Below are 21,604 nucleotides of genomic sequence, written 5' to 3'. Positions count from 1 at the left end.
GTCTTACCGTTAGTAGGCCTCATTCACGAAGTTGGTCTATGAGGGGTGTTTAAGGAAATTGCCTATAAAATGGCGATTGAATGGGTATCCACTCTTACCCACCGCACTCTTGACTAGTGGAGGGTCGTTAGCCGAACGGGTAGGATAGGACGAAACCTTCCATTATAAGTATAATGAAATACCAAGTAACTAATTTTTTTTTTTAAATTCCCAATCTTAGTTACTTAGGCAAAGTGAATTGATGCAATTCCATGAAATTACACTTTGTGCCCTTGCGAAGACGTTAGTGGAGCATGTGTGGTTTACCGGCACACTAAATGGTTCTAAGCAAAGGTAGCAAAGGGTGACTTAATGTTTGTCATAGTTCGGTGGAGCGTGTGTGGTTTACCGGCACATCGAATAGGTGATTGTAACATGTGAGGGCACCATGTAGTTTGCATGGTTATTCACACCCGCTTTGTGATCCTCGACATCCCAGTCACAAACTAGAGGGGCATATCGAGATTTAAACATGCCATTGAAATGTTCAATGAATCTCAAAGGATCTAGGAGTTTTCATAGATTTAAAACTTAAATTTCCTTTTCGTTTTTCATGGTGGAAACTAGTGAATCGTCATTCACTTACCTTCAAATGTTCTGCAGTTTGGGTTACGGCATCCCTCTCCCGAGTTGTAGGATATTGTGTTGGGTCCTAGCCTTGGAATTTTATTTGGGTGATTTACCAAGGACTCAATCAATCAACTAACTTGAATTCGGTTTTCTCCCGATGCCAAAGTTCGACAACTATGGTCTTCTCAAATCCCGTGGAACAAGCATTCCACATGAAGATGATATTCCACGATTTGATCGAGGAACAAGAAATCATGCTTCACTTCCTCCTCCTCCTCCAATTATTCTCCCTAACCCACAAGATTGTAAAATTGAAAAGTTCAATATCACTCAAGCCCTTTTGGCAAGTAAACATAAAGAGGGCAAGTCGGTGTGTGCACACGTCTTAGGGATGAAGTCACACATTGATAGATTAAGAATGATGGGATCCGTTGTCAGTGAAGTGATGGCTGTTGATTGGGTTTTTCAGTCACTCCCTAACTCATGTAGTGAGTTCGCAAGAGAGTACTATATGATAAACCGCGACGTGAACCTTATAGATCTCACCTACATGCTTATTGCTGCTGAATCAGCAATGGTTTGGCGCAATAGAAAAGCAAAGTTGATTGGTGAATCTGCCTTCAAGACCTCTATGGATATAGATAATGGCAATGAAAGACATGCAATGATCGAAAAGGTTGATCATAAGAGAAAGGCGATGTCTGAAGTAGTTCCATATGTTGTTCCAAAAGAGTCAATTTGCTTTTATTGCCAAGAGAAGGGGCATTGGAGATGAAGTTGTCCTATTTACCTAAGAGATCTAAGAGATGGGAGAGTCAAAAGTATGACTACGCTTTAGGTAAGAATCCACTATCTAACTCCATTAAGTTCCTATTCATTGATTCTTAATACATGATGTGATAAGATTGCATTTGAATGTTTTGAAGGATCGGTGAAAAGAAAGGAAGCTTGATAAGAGAGCAAGATGAATCTAATCACAAGAGATGGATCTTGATCGCATGGACTTGAAGATTGGATTTTGAGCTTAGATAGTTATGATAGACTTGTTAGAAATTTTCTTTTACATAGTTTTCAATAGATTTTGCATTGTAAGGACAAATGTTTTTCCGCTGCTTTTTATAAACAAAATAAATTTTGTTTGACTTATTTATGTGTTTACTTCCTTGCAATGAAATTGTTATGAAAATTGATGTTTGCATATTTCTACAACGAATGGATATGATTCTTAGTTATGTTATTTATGGAAGTGTCAAGAATTTACCAAATAGGGAGAGTTTCTCATCGCCCAAGTTTCAATTGGACCGAAACTTGGAATCATGCAACTTGGTTGCACGATGAATGAGAAATTACGTATTTGGAAATTAGACTAACTCATTGACAAAGTGTCAAGTGAAGGACTAGGAGATCGAGTACACAAAGTTGTGTGTTGATCAAGTTCACCATAAGAGTAACAAATATATTCGTCATGATTTACTAAAGGTTTGGTAAATATGATTATACTTATAAGATTAAGTGTAATTCTGAATTGATTAAAGGGTTTAGATCAATAGTAGAACGAATAACAAGAATCATGTAGGCAGAGAGATAAAAGTTTCTCCATTCTAAGAAGAAGGGAGAGTACCTTTTATGCTTTATGATAGGTCTTAATGATTAAGAACCATATCTCAATTGATCCTCTAATGAGTCTTGGTACAATTGTATGTCCAAGAAGAGGAATCAAAGATTGAAGAAATGGTCAAATCAAGAAGTCAATCATACTTCGTTCCAAAACAAATCTTAAAGTCAAGATTGTGACATTGAGTGAATAGTATTAAGAAGGTTTATAACATTCATCAATTGTGGAAAGTTGTGATGTCTTGGATAAGACAAAGACCAACTAAGACCAAAATTATGAAGTGTTTTGTTTTGATATAAGCTACACTAACTCTTGAATATTTGTTTGTCAAGAAATGTTTTGATAAGAGAATCGTATATGTCAAGGAGTCAGTGGGAGTCTTAATAGTCTTGAAAGGTTTCAAGAACAAATCAAATAAACCTTATCGATCATCACTAGCACACGAGTTGAGGTTTACAACCTATCGTGAAGACATTATGTTTCTGTGCCAATCCAATCGAGTAAATTATGCATGTGAGTCCTATGAGTTCTCATTTGAATGCATAAAAGGCAAGGACCTTGATCAATGGAAAGTACATTGATAGGAAAAGGTGAGCTACTTAACTTATTGGAAGACGTGGTGGGCAGCTGTGCTACCATAAGGCAAGAAATCAAGATTAAGAAAGTTCAATCCATATGAGTTTGAATTTGTCGTAAACTTTGGTTTTAACAAATTCACATGGATAGGAACACATACACCGTTTAAATCTAAGTGTCATAAGATTTCCTCCTTCATGAAAATGATTGTGAGAAAATGCTTTCACTAAGAAAGATTTTAAAAGATAGTGATTGTAAAATTGCATTCTCGAATTCGATCATGGTTACGGCATCCCTTTCCATAATTCGAATTGTGAGGTTTGGCAATTAGTCTTAATTGTTAAGACACACATATGAATTATCTAAAGCAAAAGTGTATAAAAGTTTATGAATACATGTCGAAGCTAGTGGGAGCATAAGTGTTATGTTTTATAATAATCATCATGATAGTGGGAGCATAAATGTTATGATTGTATGATTATTAAGGCACGTATTGCAAAGTTGGCAATATTAATTATAGAAAACAAGAGTCATACTTTGCAAAGTTGTAAGAGTTGAAAGGTTGTTTTGCTATAATTAAGGGAGAGAATATTATGCTTCATTTCAAATCTAAAGGATTAGGTTGTGGAATGTTAATAAATTTAGTCAAGGGTACATAGTGTGTTCTTAAAATTTTGATTATGATTACGGCATTCCTCTTCACAATTCGAATTTTGAGAACATAGAAAATAAAACATTGTGCGTCGTGTACCATACGTTTCGAGTATAGGATCGATTGCAAATGCTTTAATGTTTGACCATTCTAAAATTTTCCAAATGTCGAGCGCATTTAGAGGGAAAAGGGACTAGAATTGGTTTTGACTAAAATAATTAAACAACTATCAAAGGACAATCCAAAGTTCGACGAGGATTGGTCGCTTGTGAAGTAGTTGGAAGTATAGTATTGGAAATTATGGAAATGTTTCCATATTGGATGGACAATATCGACATCATTACGAATAGATAAGATTCTATTAAGAAATTAGTTGTCATATGGAAAATATGGAAGCGTGTCCATATTGGGAAGTAAATATTGAAAATCTATGTCTAGATTAGAAACCTTTATGCAAAAGGATGTTCAAAGGAATGTACTTTGAGTGAGAGACATCGTATCTAAGGAATTGTCTTGTAACAATCTCCGATAGAGGACTTTGTAATGTCATTGGCAATAGTCTTTGTGACCTTGGTGCAGTGACATTACGAAAGGATCGTTGCATAAAGTGTTAGAATCTAGCATATTCTATAAGTAGCGAGAATTTGATATTCTTACACTTAAGAAAATGGATTTGGAGTTGTAAAATGAGAATGATTGGAAATGTGTTCAATTTGTCTATTTCACAAAAGTAAGAACCATAGGTAAACATTGTGTGCATGCTAGGAGCATGGGACAAGTGTAATAATTCAAGTAAAAAGTTGATTACCCGAAACGACAAATAATGAGTAATCGATATGGTGATAAATAAAATGTGTTTTGTTTATACTCAAAGGTTTGAGGCCATATGGGATTAGTATTATTCTTGTGTTTCACCTTGCATGTTTTGACTTCCAGAATAATTGAGTTTATTAAGAATAATCGAATTATTCAAACGGGCCACAGTCGTTCATATGTTGGAAGTAGATATGAATGAAGACTGTCGTGAATTGGTGTGTGGATTGTCTAGAAGAGTATTAGACATAAGCAAATGGTTGCTGCAACGTTCATGAGTGCTTATGAATATGATTTGAGCATTGGATTAAACCCACGCTCACTTGGATCACTCCATGAATTGTATTACGAGTGATTAGTGAGACGATAACATCTTATATTCTTGAAACCGAGATGTGTGAGTTGTATCTTGCGAATCGGTTGCACATTGATAATATGTAAACGCACCAGTAACTTGGTGTTATAAAACATATTGTTGTATGTAATTCGGTGAGTGAGTGCAAGCGAGCATTGTATCAAAGTTTATCCGTTCCTTTTATCCAAAGTAGGATAAAAGCGATATCTTTGGGCCCCTCGATGGTTTAGTGATGACATACGTAAATGCTCGGCCGGGCTAGGGCTAATTTGATTTGTTCAATTAGTCTGTCGTCATAAATCAGAAATCGAGAAGTAGTACAAAGAGAATGATTAGAAATCATATCTCATACGATATCTAGAATGGAGGAATATATGATCCCTTATCTAAGGACACGCGTATCTGATATGATCAGAGTTGACAGCGGCTTTGGAAAGCTACGATTGCAGATCAGGATCTGAAGTCATACGCAGAATAGTTGTTAGACTTATCCAAGTGGGAGACTGTTGGATTAGTGTCTAAGTCCATAACTATTTTGGTATGTACTTGACCCGATGGTGCATGGTCCTTTTGGGTTGCCTTCACCAAAGCAACTTGATAGGATGAATTATGGAGAGTAAGGATTAAATATGATTTATTAATATATTATGGGAATAATATATTAAAGGAGAAATCATATTGTTTAATTAATATTAGTCAATAATTAATTGGTAATTAGTTTTGTGACTAAAAGAGATTAATTAAACTTAAGGGACTGGAATTGTAATTATAAGATAATTGCAATTTGGGCCATGGATTGCCTTGTATTAAGGGATGGACAAATTCTAATGGGAAACCCATAAGGAAATCGTCCATGGGCTTAATTAAAGGAGTCTATGGGTTGCTTAGGGCTTAAGCATCCAAATTAGGGTTTCCTTGTTAGATAACCCTAATAGCCCAACTATATAAAGAACCCTTAAGGCTCAAAAACGTGGCTAAGCTTCTTGTAAGGGTTTACACACGTTTTTGGTAGCCTCCATCCTCTCTCCTCTTCATCCTCTTGCTTATGGTGTTTGTGAACCATTAGAGGAGTGACACTTGTGACTCTAAGCCTTCCAAAGTCAATTCAAGGAGATTTGTGATTGTTATTGCTACATAACAATCAAGGTAATACTATAAACTTATTCTCATGTTAATATGATTATATGTATGCTAGAATTAGGGTTTATAGTCTTGGATTCAAAGCATGTACAATAGAGAAACCTAGATCCAAGCATTAGGGTTTGTATGAGCACATAGGATGTCTTATGACTAAAACCCATCAGGTTGGGCCTTGGTAGGCCCACTAGGTTTGGGTTATTATGAACCTGTTTGGTTGGGGCCATCTTTAGGGCATAGTTTTGGAGTGTAGCCTTGCATAGTTTTTTATTATGGTGTTGGGTTGTTGTGGCCCAGTTCAGGAGCCAGTACACAGCGGCAGCAGCAGTGTAGGATTTCTCGTGTAGCAGTTGAGGTGAGTCTTCTCACTATATATACTTGTGTGGTAATGCATGAGTGACTGGAGGGTCTTCTTTGTGTTATTGACCGAAGGGTCTTAGTTATGTTGTCGACCGGAGGGTCTTATTTATATTATTGATTAGAGAGTCTTATTTATATTACTGATCGGAGGGTCTTATCTGCTCTATGTGTTATTATGCATTTTGTCTTTGTGACTTATGTTGCTATATTATTTTATATATATATGTTGAGCTATGATCGGAGGGTCCATTCTGAGCCGTGAGACCGGAGGGTCTTCACTAAAATACATGACCGGAGGGTCCATACCGAGCCTTGAGACCGGAGGGTCCTCACTGAGACACATGATCGGAGGGTCCATACCGAGATATAGCCATGAGAGGCTAATTATTTGTATATGTGGTATTTTGGGGAACTCACTAAGCTTCGTACTTATCGTGTTGATTTGAATGTGTTTCAGGTACTTATATAGATTTCGTAATGGCGAAGGCATGATTGTACACATCCATCGGCTTATGGAGATTTGAGGATTTTGGGATACTTTGATATTGTTGATAATAACTTACAATTTATGTGATGACTATAATTTTTGAGTAATATTTTGAGAATTAAAAATGAAAATTTTGTCTTGAAATTTGAGGTGTTACAGTTGTCCAAGTTAGAATCACCACTTTAACAAGTGAGTGTATAGTTACTTTCATCTTACACATAAGTATGAAGTATTTAATATAAATTATGTGATATGTATGCATATTATTTGTGTTGCTGATATCTATGTTGGATGAATTATTTATAAATGTTTTAAATGATTTAAACGGTATATATATTTTATATCTACGAATATGTTGGTAGAACATGGGTAGATGAATGATGAGGGTGAAAGATGATATATATATATATATATATATATATATATATATGAATATTGGCAGTTGCGCCACAACCTGTAGATTTTGTTAAACCACGATGTACTCTAAACATCCTAGCAGTTGCGCCTAAAGGATAATATCGCAGCTGAGCCTAATAGAGAACATGATAATCCTAGCAGTTGCGCCTAAATGATAATATCATCAGTTGATCCTAATAGAGAACATCATAATCCTAGCAATTGCGCCTAAATGATAATATCGACAGTTACGCCTAATAGAAAACGTCATAATCCTGGTAGTTGTGCCTAAATGATAATATTGACAGATGTGCCTAATAGATAACATTGGCAACTGTTTCATAGGCAACGATGGACTTCGTGCATATTCCTTAGGAATGAATGAGTGAATGATAGATGATTCTTAGGGTGGATCCCTAAAAAATAAAGAAGATAATGGGGATGAGTAATTGGGTTAATTGTCTGATGATGAAACATAATAACTTTATTATTGTGGGTTGAAACCTCTATGTACTCACCAGGTTTCCCAACCTGACTCACTCAGTTTATTTATATCACATGTGTCGATACGAAGCTACATTACACTGAGAGATTAAAGGAGATATAAATCACTAGTGTAAATGAATGTAAGGTCTGTTTATGCTTATGTTTCTGTATTGTCGATGACATCCCAAAGTTTTAATATAAACAAAATATATTTCTTCGGAAATGCTTTAATAATATATTTATCATATTTTTCTAGGAACAAAATCCGCAATATTATTCTTTAAAAATGATACTCTGATTTTCAAATAAACATAAATAATTTTTTTTAAATGACTGTGAATTTAGGGATGTCACATACTCATGGAAGTAAGTAGTGATTCAAGATTGTCATGACTATTAGTGGATTGACCATAGTGATTGGACATAGAATATAGATTTTGCTAACACTCATGTGTACTTAATAGAGATTTGAGTATTGGACCAACTCACGCTTAGATATTACTTCATGGATATAGTCACGCGTAATTCTAAGACGATAATATCTTTTATTCTTCAAACCTAGATACATGTGGGGTTTTTCTCTATGATTATATTATGCATTGGTTTACTCCAACGCTATATGTGGTAGTTAGAAAGGGTATGTCCATGTCTAACATGATGAAATAGACAAAAACTATGTAGTCGAAGTTTATTTGTTCCTTCTGCCTTAACAGGAGAAGCGATGTTTATGGGCCCCTTAATGATTTGGTGCTGATATTTAAAGTCCATGGTCAAGCCCTGATTGAAATTGATGTGTTCAATTTAGTAGTTAGATGAAGTCATCACAAATCTATATCAGGATACATAATCTTGAATTCTGAGATTGACCATTATCCATGTCTCGAGTTCATATAGATATCATAGAACGAAGGAATAGTTAATCACTTATCTAAGGATTGAATCTTGATTAGATCAAGAGTTCAGTAGTTGCATTGGATGGTTAACTCTCTATTGATCATTGGATAAATATTAGACCTCATAATGACTTGTCTAAGTGTGAGACTGTTGGAAATAATGTTCATGGTTATTAACTATTGGTAATATTTCTAATAATAACAGATTCCTTTTGAATATATCCAAGCTTGTTAACAAGTCCTAAAAGGTGGCAGAAATAAATTTTGGCTTTGAGTTTTCTGCTTTAGGTCGTTAATTGTTTCAACTATGTATTCAACTTGTGCAGTTCTTCAAGTAACATATTTTAATGGGAAATAGTTTTGACATTCATATCAATTTGTACTTGAATTTTGCCTTCTTGAATATCTATTGTTGATTATGGTGGCGTTCAAGTTATAGTCAAAAGCTAACTTTTTTCACATATATAGTGTTTTACTCGTTATGCATCATTATGCACCTGATTTACATCGCAATGTCTCAAAGGTTTTCTAAAAACATAATCCTTTTTTGCAAAAAAAATAAAAATAAAAATAAAAAAAGAAAGAAAGAGAGAGAGATACAAATGGGCATCAACTCAATTCATACAAATATCACTTCTACCTAAAATTACAAATCAATTGTTTATATAATTTTGCGCAAGGTTTAAGTCCCATCTCCAACATTTCATCATGCAAAATCATGCCTTTTCTCATCTCGTTTCCACGACAATATCCATTAATCATGATCACGAAACTTTCACTAGTAACCAAATTCTTAATTCTCATGTAATTAAAGATTCTTTCCGCATCTTTAACCCTAAAAACCTCCACAAGTCCATTTAGAAGTGCATTATAAGTTGTTTCATCCAAAGTCAACCCGTTTTCCTCCATTTGATCATGCATATTAATGGCTAAATCGATTTGCGTCCTCTTGCAATAATGCTTAACTAAATAACCACAACATGAAGCTTCAAGAAAGATGGATTCTTGAAATGCCAAATTCGCAAGTTCTTCTGCTTCTTTCCATTTTCGTTTCTTGCATTGAGAGATTATGTAGTTTGATAATGCCAATGAGGATGGTTTATACCCTTTTGAGATCATATCTATAAGTAAGGTGTTAATTTCTTTTGATGGATATTCGTTGCAAAGAATGTTAATAAACTCGTTGTAGAAAACGGGGTTTACTTGAATTCCTCTATTTTCAATAACTTGATGAGTTTCTATTGCATCTTTTACACGAGCTTCCATGGACAAGGATTGTAGCATGCAACCATAAGTCTTGTTTTCTAATGAGTTTTGCGGATCACATGATATCTTGAAGAACATGTCAGCTGCATAAGTCTTTCTCATGTTGCAAAGGCTTTGAATCAGTGAATCGTGATTGATTAAAGGTTTTGAAATGTACCCTTTTTCTACCATGGAGTCCATTGTGGATTTGATCACTTTTTCATTCTTATATTTACAAGCACCGTTAAGAATTGAAACACAAGTGTTGAACCCAGGATTGAGATTTCTCTTGGACATTTCATCGAACATGTGGAGTGCAACTTCAAACATTCCCATTTCACTGCTACATTCAATCACTAAATCGTATATTAAGGGATCATCGACACCCATATTGATGATTCTAAGCATTTGTTCAATCTTTCCTTGTTTCCCAAATAGCTTGGCAAGAATACGCCATGTAAAACCATCAATTAAAACCCCGTGTCTAATCATGACAGCATAAAAACACAATCCCAGCTTAACCTCATTGTTCTCCTGCAACGCACTAAGCAATGTATTATATGAACGAATCGGGAACACTTCACGAGCATCTGAAGTAAGATCTCTAGTCAGATTAAAAACCTCCAAAGCTTGGAAACACAAACCCTTTTCACAATACCAACCAAGAACACAATCGAATACTACTAAAGATTCTGAACTACAAAACTTCACATCTTTAGAACATGACTTGATCAGAGACTGAACAATTTGAGCAGGTGGGTTGTTTTCAAGTAGCGAATTTAAGATGGGCTTTGAAGGATTAACCAAACCAGAACCGATTAAGAGACGGGTCATTCTGCATTGAACAATGAGGTCTGGTTGAAAAGCAGCGTTCTTGATTGCCCATTTGAAGAAATCTAATGAGATTTGAGGTTGGGTTTTTGTTGTGTTGAGGATTTGGAGGAAGAAAGATGGGGTCAATTTGGATTTGAGATTTAGGGTTTGGAGAAGTGAAGGCCAATTGTGTCTTTGTAAAAGAATTGATGAGATTTGAGAGACTAAATGAGATTGATTAATTTGGGATCTCCAATTTTGAGTCGAATTTGCTTTGTTATTGGAGAGTGCTTTGATCAAGAGCTTGCTTTTCTGCATAATCTTCAGCAGGTTTTTGAGTATGGAAACAGAGAAAACAAAGCAGATTTGTCATCAGTTCTTTCTTACTTTTTTTAATATAAAACATTTTTAATTATTTATTCAAAAAAAAAGATATAAAATATATATCATTTATTTATTTTAAAGGAAAACAAAAAGTATGACAGCTGTGGGATTTGAACCCACGCCCTTTCGGACCAGAGCCTAAATCTGGCGCCTTAGACCACTCGGCCAAACTGTCTCAAGATGAATAATTATACTACGGTAACTATAAATTGTGTTCAAACGTTTGCCTATCCTTGTATTATTAAAAAATAATTTAAAATGTTTAACTTATAATCAAATATCTTGTTGAATTTAGAGAAATTTACAAAAATAATCATTTACACTAATGACATTACAAAAATAGCCAAAAAAAATCAAAATTACAAAAATAGCCACCCATTTCGCAGATGAGAAGGTCCCATCTGCGAAATGGGCTTCTCATCTGCGAAAGTACAAGCACCTAAAGCACAGCTGTGCTTTAGGTGCTTGTACTTTCGCAGGTGGTTTTAATATTTTTTTTTTTTTAAATTTTTTGCTGTATATATAGGGGTAATTTCGCAGATGGAATAGGTCCATCTGCGAAATCCTCTGACTCTATCTGCGAAATCCTCTGACTCTATCTGCGAAATCGTTGTTATTTTTATATTATTATTATTTTTTTTTAGGTTGACTATGAAATGGTTTTTTTTACTACGAAATTAGGTTGCTATATAAATAGTTTTGTAGAAAAAATATCATTTTGGTTGTTATTTGTTTAGGAACTCTCTTTACAATTTGCTCAAAAAATGATTGAATATATGGTTTGTCTTGTAACCGGTGGGAGATGGCAAGTTAATGGAACTAATCTGGAATACATATGTCCACAGGGAGGTATTTTTGAACTTGCTTTGATATTTTCTAAGTATATTAGTTATAGTGATTTTGTATCTTTGGTAAGAAGCAAAATTGGTTTGTTAGACAAATATAGAATTAGTCTTCGTTTCCACCATCCTGAATTAAATTATTATATAGCTATAGTTGAAGACTTGGATGTTAGAATGTTGATAAACGTAATCAAATGTAGTGGAGCAAGGGCTGTGAAAGTGTTTGTGGTGGTTGATGAAGTTGAGGAGGTTAATGGAGGTGGTGAAATTGGAAACCAGGTTGTTGGTAATTTATGCAGTTATAAAGGGAGCAACGATCCGATAGGTACTTTCAATACTCCTAGTGAACCTCAGTTTCACAGTGTTGCTGAAAATGTTAATGTTAGTTATTCACCTATTCACTATGTGGAACCTGAGAATTACAAGTATGTTGGTGATGATGATGTTGGTACATATCTTAATCATGTGGGTGGTCGTTGTGATGATGTTGCCAAACAAGAAGTTAAACTTATGAATAGGCATGTGGTAGATAAAACTAAAAAGAAAAAAAAATTCAAGTCAAAAAAATGAAAAAAATCATGTTTACGGGCATTATGTTGATGTTGGTGATGTATGTTTAGATATAAGCGAGCTACAAAGCAATTCCGATAGAGATGAGTTGGGTGATGAAGTTAAAGCTAAGTTTCCCGATAACCTTTTTCACGGTATGCCCCCTGTACCAGCATGGCCAGTTGATATTAATGAAGATAGCCCAACACAGATGGTAGACATGAATCTTCAAAAGATTCAATGTGAGAGTATATTTAAGAACAAATAACTTTTAAAGCGGTGTATTGGTAAAAAAATGTCTTCGAGAAGGTTTCCAAACGAGGACAAGTAGATCCACCAAATCAAGGTATGAAGTTGTGTGTGTTTCGAAAAATTGTTCTTGGTTACTAAGAGCAAAAGCAATTAAAAATTCTGATGGACTTTTCCAAGTGAATAAATTTGTTGATGTACACACATGTTCTTCAACATTGTTGCAACCTAATCATCGACAAGCAAACAAATATGTTTTGGGTGAATATGTTGCTGATGTTTTGGTTGAAGACTATAGTAGAGTTTATCGGGGAAAAGAAACTGTTAATGATATGAATGCTCAATTGAATATCAATATCTCATACCATCAGGCATAGCGTGCGAAGCAATATGCATTGTTGTCGTTAAGGGGTTCGAAAGAGGATTCTTTTACCAAACTTCCGGCGTATTGTCACAACTTGGCCAAACATAATCCGGGTACTGTCACACATATTAAAACAGATGTTGATGATCGCTTTGAGTTTTTTTACGTCGCACTCGGTTGCTCGGTTAGTATTATCATATTATATTAATTTTTTAATTTTTATTTTGGTGTATTTGAATAGATATACAATGTATTGTAGGTACGCGCTTTTGTCAATTTTTGTAAACCGACCCTAGTAGTAGATGGAGCTCACCTAAAGGGCGATTTCAAACGTACCATGTTACTTGCAGTTACTAAGGATGGACAAAACCAAATATTACCGGTTGCTTATGGTATATGCAAAAATGAGTGTACCGATTCTTGGACATGGTTTTTTCAAAAACTACTTGATTGCATAGGAAATATGCAGGAGCTTACAATAATATCTGATAGGTCTCCATCTATAGCAACATCCGTTACCAACATATTTCCTCACGCTCATCATGGAATATGTGGTGTCCATTTGTATTTCAACATAGTCTCTAGATTCGGCAAGAGTAAGACGGTTAAAGGAATTTTTTGGGAGGCGTGTAGGGCGTACACAGTTGATGCTTTTGATGCTGCCATGGATGTTATGAAAAAGACAAAAGAACCAGTATGGGAGTATTTGAAAAGTATAAATCCAGAAATTTGGTCCAAAGCACATTTTAAAGGGAACCGATACAATCTTATGCCGTCCAACAGTGCGGAGTCTATAAATGCATTATCTAGACACGCACGTAAGGTGCCAATACTTATGTTGATCGATTTTTTTCGTGCTACAATGCAACAATGGTGGTTTCAAAGACGTAACTTTGCAGGTATTAAGTAAATTTTTAATATTAATGTTTTATTAATTTTGATGTTATTGATCTTAACTTCTTCATTTTGGCTCTTTTTTAGCGGAAGCAACAACAATTCTTACCCCTTGGGCGGATGAAATTGTAAAAGAGAACAAGAAAAGTTTTAGCAAATGGGATGTTCGCATGATCTCAAATACGAAATGCGAGGTCAAAAAGGGGGCACAAAATGTGATTGTTGATTTCAAACATATGATGTACATGTAGGCATTGGAAAATTGATGGGATACCTTGTGGTCATGTCATAAGATGTTTAACAGTGAACAATTACGAGGACTGCTCGAGGTATGCATTAAATGCTTACTTTACCAAAACACTGAGGAAAACATATGAGGAATCAATAAACCCTCTGCCAAAGCCATACGAATGTGAGATCCCCGATGATTTGATGATTGTTAAGCCACCAATAATGGATAAACGTCATCCAGGCAGGCCAAGAAACACAGACCGCATTCCATCCCAAGGCGAGGGTCCAATTATAAAAGAGTGTTCTACATGTGGTCAAATTGAACACACGAGAAATAATTGTACTGGAAGGGCGTCCGGTAGCGGAGCACGTCACATAATTTCTACTGCAGAAATGGCATTTAATATTGGTGGTTCAGCGAGTTGCTCACAAACCTATAACGCTGATTTTGATATAAAACATCCTTGAAATGAAGACTAATGACGAGTTGTTAACTTATTATGTATTGTAATATTTTTATTAAATCTTACAAGACGTTGCTATGCTTTCATATTTTTGTTTAGTTTGTTGATTATATCAATTAATGAAGCCTTTATATTATAAAATATAGTTTGCAGATTTTTTTTAACAGTTACAACATGTTATTTAAAGAAACAACAAACGATCCTTTTGCAACCTAATCTGTTTCATGATAATATTACAACAACTTTGTAACTAATTTTTAAACTCAGGGAACTGCAACGGGTACTTCTCTTTCTCCATTGTTATATAGTCATCCCTAATTCTCATTTTGTCTTCGAAACGATCCTTTTTAACCATAATGTGTATCAACTGCTCATCCTTCTCAGCAAGCCGTTTTTCAGTGGTTTTGATTACCTTTTTACTCTTTTTTATCCAACCTTTATGCTCTTTGATTTTGTTTTTATTGAGGTCATTCCATTCTTGAGCTTGTTTGCATTCCGAATCTATATCATTAGCAAGTTGAGTGAGAAGTCGAGATGACTCTTTGTCCTCTTCTTGTTGTGCTTCAGCCTTCTTTAATTCTTCAAAAATTTCATGTGCCATATATGGCCCGACTGAAGAGGGTGTAAAAAAAGGGTCTACTGAATCACAATAATAACAATCTACTTCGTTGCATGAGCAAATTTCGATTTTGTGTGAGGAAGTCATAATAAAGTCGATATTGTATTAAACTGGAGAAACAAGTGGTATTTATACATACTAGACAGTAATGACAAGTCTAACTTTGAAATGACTAGACAGTAATGACAAGTCACTGTAGTAACCTGCACATAACAGTGGGAGCCTTAAGTGACAAGAGATAAATTACAGTTTGACATGACAAAACACTGCATAAAGCTGAAAATCGTAGTCCAAATATAACCATTTCGTAGTCAAAGTATTAATTCATAGTCTATTTATTTATATAAATAGATGTTTAAGATCTAAAAACCAAACACCCGAATCACCTAAACAAAACGAATTCCCATTATTAGAAATGTCGTCGAATGCAGCAACTTCTTCGAATGAAGTACCTGGTTCCAATTCTGAAAGGCCATGGACGACAAACGAGGTGTTAGTTCTAACACGATGTTGGCTAAGTGTTAAGGATGGTGTATCGTTACTTGTTCCCCCGCATTGCCTAATTGGTGATGAATGGAGTCGCATCACATCTTTGTTTAACCATGAGATGGGAGAAGGGCAAAAAAGAGAAAATCAGATGTTGTTACTAAGTGGACGGATGTAAAGGAAGAAGTGACATGGTTCAATCGAGCATGTGGTTATGCAAAACGTAACAATGTTCGTTATCGTGACGAAGAAGAGTTCTTGGAAGTTGTTACAGAGTTTTACATCTGTGAGCATGACGGCAGAGACTTCGAATATGAGGAAGTTTGGAAGGTTGTTAGAGATAAACAGTATTTCAAGTAGACCGCTCTAATTTGTGTTAAGAATAACCCATGGACTTGTGTTTTATGTTAATGCTTTGTTCGTATTATGTCGTTGTTTTTCATGTAATTGTTGTGATGTTTTTAATGGTTCATGGAATCCTTGTTACTAATGTATTCTAATATATTGTGATAACTAATGCAATGACCATTTATTAACTCAAGTTAATCATACGAGTTGCTCACATAATAAACTAAAATACATTTTAAACAAACGAAATACATACGAAATACATAAGAAATACATGAAAATAACCTAGTACTCAAATAATAAACTAAAATAGATTTTAAACAAACAGGATATATTTCAAAATATTCCAAGGGGCTTCAAACTGGAATTCCAACCCGTTACTTAATGACTTGTATTCCTCCTTAGCAGCTTCCAAGATAACCTTCTCAATAGCATTTAAACGGGTGTCGTCAATTTTGGTATAAAGATCGTTGAATAATAGAACTTCGGTTTTCATTTCATACCATCTTGCTAAGATGTCTAGTTCATCACGATCGTTTCTTGTAGCCCTTTGGTTTTCAGCATTGAAAATATTGGTTAAACGGCTCCAAAACATTGGATCGTTCAACTTGCTTGTCTCGTACACATGAATATAAGCATGTGTAAGAACAAAGAACTCTTCATTGCTCCATGATATAGAACTCATTTTGATTGAAACTAAGAGAGTGCAATATAAAAACAATATTTGAACAGCTGTATTGGTTTATTTAATAAAGTACTTATGTAACATAAGGTCAATTTATAGTAGTTTCTACACAAAATCGCAGTCCAATCTTCTAATATGTCTGCATTTCATAGTCAAAATTAACTGACGAATGCAGTGTACTATACTAATAACATAACAAAGCACTGTTCGAGTTGACAAGACATCCCCGGTCGAATGACAACACAATACATTGCTGCTTGAATTGACAAGCCATTGCAGTAGGAAATGAAGGAGTCGTTATAAATAGATTTTAATATGCGTTGTAGTTGTTTCGTATTACTTCCCTCCCTGCAATTATGGACTCACCACATACATGGAGGAACGCAGAGGAGGTCGCTTTGGTTCAAGCTTGGATTATAACTGTAGAGGAGGATTTTCCACCGGATCCCCCACAAGTTCGTGCTGCATCATTTTGGTCTCGTGTCTGTCATTTGTTTCACCATTTAATGGGGCGTAGTCAATATCGAAGAAGAAAAGATGTCAAATCCAAGTTTCTGGATTTGAAAATGAAGGTGAAAGAATTTCAACATATTTACAACGAGTTGGATAATGAACATGCAAATACGGATGAAGACATTCTACGGCAGGTGGCTTTGGAACTATACCGTTTTGAATATGATGGTAGCGAGTTTACCCACTTAGATGCATGGAATGTTTTAAAGAATGTCCCTTATTTTTAATATGCATGTTGGTTAAGGTAATGGATTTTCGTTATTTAAGTTGCTTGTTGTTGTATGTGTGTAGGCGTCACTATTTAATAAAAGTCCATTTCTTTTAATGTATGTTGTTTCCTCAATAGCCAATACATAATACGACATAAATTAAATAACTAATACATAATAAGTCATAAAATATGAATGAGGTACATAAATAACTAATACATAATACGACATAAAATGTAAACAGGTTTCACGGATAACTAATACATAACACGACACTAATACATAATACTACATAAAATATAAAGGTGCTACATGAATAACTACTGCATTGAGGGAGGTAACAGGACCACCGTTTCATTTGGTATTTCCCAATGCACATGTGATGGTATAGTATTCACCAACTCAGATCCATATGCAAGTCGATACACATAACTAGTGAACTTATAATCAACCAATCTGTTTATGGATTCAGATGTACGGGTTCTTAGACATGTTATAGCGTGGGCACATGGTATACCGCTTTTTTGCCATTTACCACCAACTTATAATCAACCAATCTGTTTATGGATTCAGATGTACGGGTTCTTAGACATGTTATAGCGTGGGCACATGGTATACCGCTTTTTTGCCATTTACCACAACTACATACCCTTCGTTCAAGTTGTACGTTGGTGGTGGCAAAATTGTCATCGACTTGATATGTATCCCCATACAAACGTCTTGCATTCCAATTGTAAGACTTGTTGACACATTTTTGAACTTTACTCTCAACGTAAGGGGTCAACCCACCAGAAAACCTCCCTATAAAATTTGATATTTTAATAAAAATAATAACACATTAAAAAAAGTAAATAAAACAATCTCCCTTACCCGCCACGTCGGCCCGTTCAGCATACTTTGATTGTATCGACGTGGTGATTAACTCAATTATCGTTGTTATAGGAAACTCACGTCTGGATATAATTTGCAAAATTTCAGGGACGTCAATCGATTTAACATTGTAGCGTATTATTGGGAAAAATGCTCGTGTCCATTTTGAAATCGGTATATCGTCAAGCCAGTAAATTGGACTCCTAAGCAAGGAAAAGAAAGGTGATTTCCTACATGCAGTTTGCAACCTTTCCAAACACAAGTAAAAATTATCAATGCTATATGCATTGCATGACTTCCAAAACAACGATTCAACTTCCGTACTGTTATGTCCCACACAGTCACGTATCTTTCGAGCTATATCTTTAGGACAATATCCATGATAGGAATCCGGGTAGGCACTCTGAACACCAAATTCTATTTTATCACACAGGTTGCTTATGAAACCAACCTCTATGTCGTCACCTAAACAATCTTTTAACCTCATCATGAACCATCTCCATGAGTCTTCACACTCTAAGGTTCCCAAACCAATTGCTAAGAGTAGTGGTTCATGATTTCCATCTAAAGCCACTGCGAAGTACATTTTGTTGTCAGATAGCTCCCAATAAGGGGTAAATAACCCACATATATCAGCGGTATCATGCACCTAAGGAAGGTATGAATCTACATAAAAACAAACACATATTAGTGATGAGTAAAAACTAATTGAGATACATTACCATGAAATATTATATAACTCAATAAAATTAGTATGTTATACCACGCAACCTAAAGCCACAAAACAGAATTGAAAGCGGTTGGTATCGGTTTTCTTGATGGCTGTGAAGGTATTAGGATTTGTTCTTTGAAGGTTATGCAAGAAAATTGGTAGTTGAGAAAAGCTTCTTCCGATGTTAGTACTCATTTTCAAAACCGATGAAAGTGCTCTACAATCATCACACAAATGCAATATCAATAAAATGAGATTATAAATAGAAAAATATTGTATCTCTAATGTTCACAATTCATAGTTTAACTTTTTAAATTCGTAGTCAAACCAGTTCATTTCATAGTCAAGTTTCACTGACCGACATGACAATACTACAGAACGTACTTGTCTGGATTTCGTAGTTCAACTTTTTGAATTCATAGTCAAACCAGTTCATTTCATAGTCAAATTTCACTGACCGACAAGACAATACTACAGAATGTACTTGTCTGGATTTCGTAGTTCAACATTTTGAATTCATAGTCAAACCAGTTCATTTCATAGTCAAATTTCACTGACCGACAAGACAATACTACAGAATGTACTTGTCTGGATTTCGTAGTTCAACTTTTTGAATTCATAGTCAAACCAGTTCAATTCATAGTCAAAAAGATTTGTCTGTAACATGATTTCTTCTATAAAAGGGTGTCACTCAGTATGAAAACTGTATCAGTCAAAGCAACTCCTATTTATAAGAAAAACAAGGCTAATGGTATACTGCAATTGCGGAGGAGAACGCATCGTTAAGATTTCGGGAACATCTAAAAACCCAAGAAGATTGTTTTACGCTTGCCCATATTTGGTATCATGTTGTTAACGTCATTCAAATTTAAACCCTCGTGTTTACATCACAAAAATTTATTTTCTTACTGTGAATATTAAATTTAACAGGGACCAAAATGCGGGTTTATCAGTTGGGTTGATGAAGAGAAGGACCAATCTTCTATGGTAATAGCTAAAGTAGCTAACTCTAATAAGCTCTTTCAATCAGAAAATAAGAAGTTAAAGATAGCGTTGGTTTGTAGTTGGGTGTTGTTCTTGGCAGTTCTTGTTTACAAGTTGTAAGCTTTTCAATATTGTTTTTATGGTTTTGAAGTTGTTAGGTCAATAAATTGTTGTATTTGTAACGTTAAAACAAATGTTGTAGTCGTTCTTATGTTGTATGTATTGATAAGTAATTAGTAGGTCATTAATTTGTTGTAATTGTCGTAACGTTATATTTTTTGCCATCCGTTGAGTAAACTGTAAAAATAAACTAATAATGAAATCCAACATTAATTTGTATATACATTTATATAATCCAACTACATAGGACCAAGACAAGACCCCCAAATAATTTTTGCCATCCGGAGACGGAACTCTAAAGCTGCGTTCTTTGGGTCAATAAGAACACGTATAGGTTGACCTGAAACCAATTGCTCCATAAGCATACAAAGAAAAACACCGCAATCTCCCAAATGACCACTTTGTTGGGGAACATTTTCTTCATAAATGAATTGCATATTCAATGGAATCCTTGGGATGTTCCTCCGGACCCAATACTTAATCTTGTCCAAATAATTTGCCACCCGACGTTCAAATTTGGAAAAGATTCCTTCAGATTGGAATTTTTCATAAGCACCTCTACCAAGACTGTCATAAATATGCACTTCCATTGACGCTAATCGTAGTTCCCCAAATAGCCAATGATTAGGGGATGAATGAATCGGCAATAAGACCTGTATAAGGATCAGAAAATAAAATTATGTTTATTTACATCACAATACAAAAACATAACAAAAAAACGATATTATTTTCAATATAAACTATTAAGTTTACCGTATCAACATCCCACAAAGCAACCATGAAGTTGGGGTACGTAGCAATACCAGCCATAAACGCCCTCCAGTCCTGTCCTTCTTCCAAAGCATGAGAAACAAAAAAATTTGGAGGCATTATTGTATCTCGGTCGCTCTCAAACCGTCTCTCCATCAAAAGTCGGTACCAAATGGTTATATGCTGCACACATGATACTTTTGTTATTGACTAAAAAACAATTAACTTTTAAAAGAATTAATTAACAATTAATTTACCGCTGACTCCAACCATCCATCGTGTGTATGCCCAAACAATGAGCTCCAAAAATCTCTATCTAACACGAAATTAAACAAACGATGCTGGACATCATATGAATGCAATACATAATTTTGGATGACATCCTCACCGCCTGCTACGTAAGGTTGCAGGCGCAACATGGAGAAGTCATGAGCAACACCAAAAACTGGAGGAGGAACGGGGCTTGTTGATTTCATATCAACCTTCTTTTTTGTTCTTCTTTTTTGCTTCGGTATCGTGTGCAACTAAAAACAATATTGAAATGTTTAAATCTATATCTTTCAGATAATTCACATAAACATAAAATCATCAGTTTATAAATAAAACGAATACCTCGGTGTAAGGAGGGCACAAATATTGTGATGGTTTTCGACTCCTCGGTTTATCGGGTGTAACTTCTTTGTCATCATCATCATCATGAAAATAATCATCATGAAAATAATCTACATCATCATCATCATCCTCGGTTTATCGGGTGTAACTTCTTCGTCCGGCACATCATCATCAAATTTGTTCCCCGCATTGTCATTCCTCTCCTCCCACTCCTACATTAAAAATAATACTTTATACTTAATAACGAAATACACATAATTTAATAAGCAATAATATCTAAAT

At 35.0% G+C, this 21,604-nt stretch overlaps 2 protein-coding genes, 1 long non-coding RNA gene and 1 other non-coding gene across 4 annotated transcripts; all 4 read right to left on the bottom strand.

Annotated features, from left to right (window-relative positions):
* Positions 1 to 9,015: 9,015 nt before the first annotated feature.
* On the bottom strand, positions 9,016 to 10,755 carry LOC145039752 (Tetratricopeptide repeat (TPR)-like superfamily protein). The gene has a single exon (XM_078987769.1). The coding sequence runs from the start codon at positions 10,753 to 10,755 to the stop codon at positions 9,016 to 9,018; it is 1,740 nt and encodes a 579-aa protein (XP_078843895.1).
* A 161-nt stretch (positions 10,756 to 10,916) lies between these two features.
* On the bottom strand, positions 10,917 to 10,996 carry TRNAL-UAG (transfer RNA leucine (anticodon UAG)). Its single transcript has one exon. It is a non-coding gene; the product is annotated as a tRNA-Leu (tRNA).
* A 6,826-nt stretch (positions 10,997 to 17,822) lies between these two features.
* Positions 17,823 to 19,636, bottom strand: LOC145039751 (uncharacterized). The gene is made up of 5 exons (XM_078987767.1): positions 19,614 to 19,636; positions 18,908 to 19,073; positions 18,145 to 18,793; positions 17,924 to 18,075; positions 17,823 to 17,831 (listed from the first exon to the last, which is right to left on the bottom strand). The coding sequence occupies exons 1-5, from the start codon at positions 19,634 to 19,636 to the stop codon at positions 17,823 to 17,825; spliced, it is 999 nt and encodes a 332-aa protein (XP_078843893.1).
* Positions 19,637 to 20,435: 799 nt separating this feature from the next.
* Positions 20,436 to 21,047, bottom strand: LOC145038617 (uncharacterized). The gene is made up of 3 exons (XR_013679463.1): positions 20,968 to 21,047; positions 20,714 to 20,893; positions 20,436 to 20,613 (listed from the first exon to the last, which is right to left on the bottom strand). It is a non-coding gene; the product is annotated as an uncharacterized LOC145038617 (long non-coding RNA).
* Between the last annotated feature and the right edge of the window lie 557 nt (positions 21,048 to 21,604).

Source organism: Lactuca saligna, chromosome 4, assembly GCF_052625555.1.
Source record: "Lactuca saligna cultivar CGN05327 chromosome 4, ASM5262555v1, whole genome shotgun sequence".
Classification (NCBI taxonomy): domain Eukaryota; kingdom Viridiplantae; phylum Streptophyta; class Magnoliopsida; order Asterales; family Asteraceae; genus Lactuca; species Lactuca saligna.
Note: the sequence above shows the minus strand (reverse complement) of the source record. Positions and strands in the feature narration are given on the sequence as shown.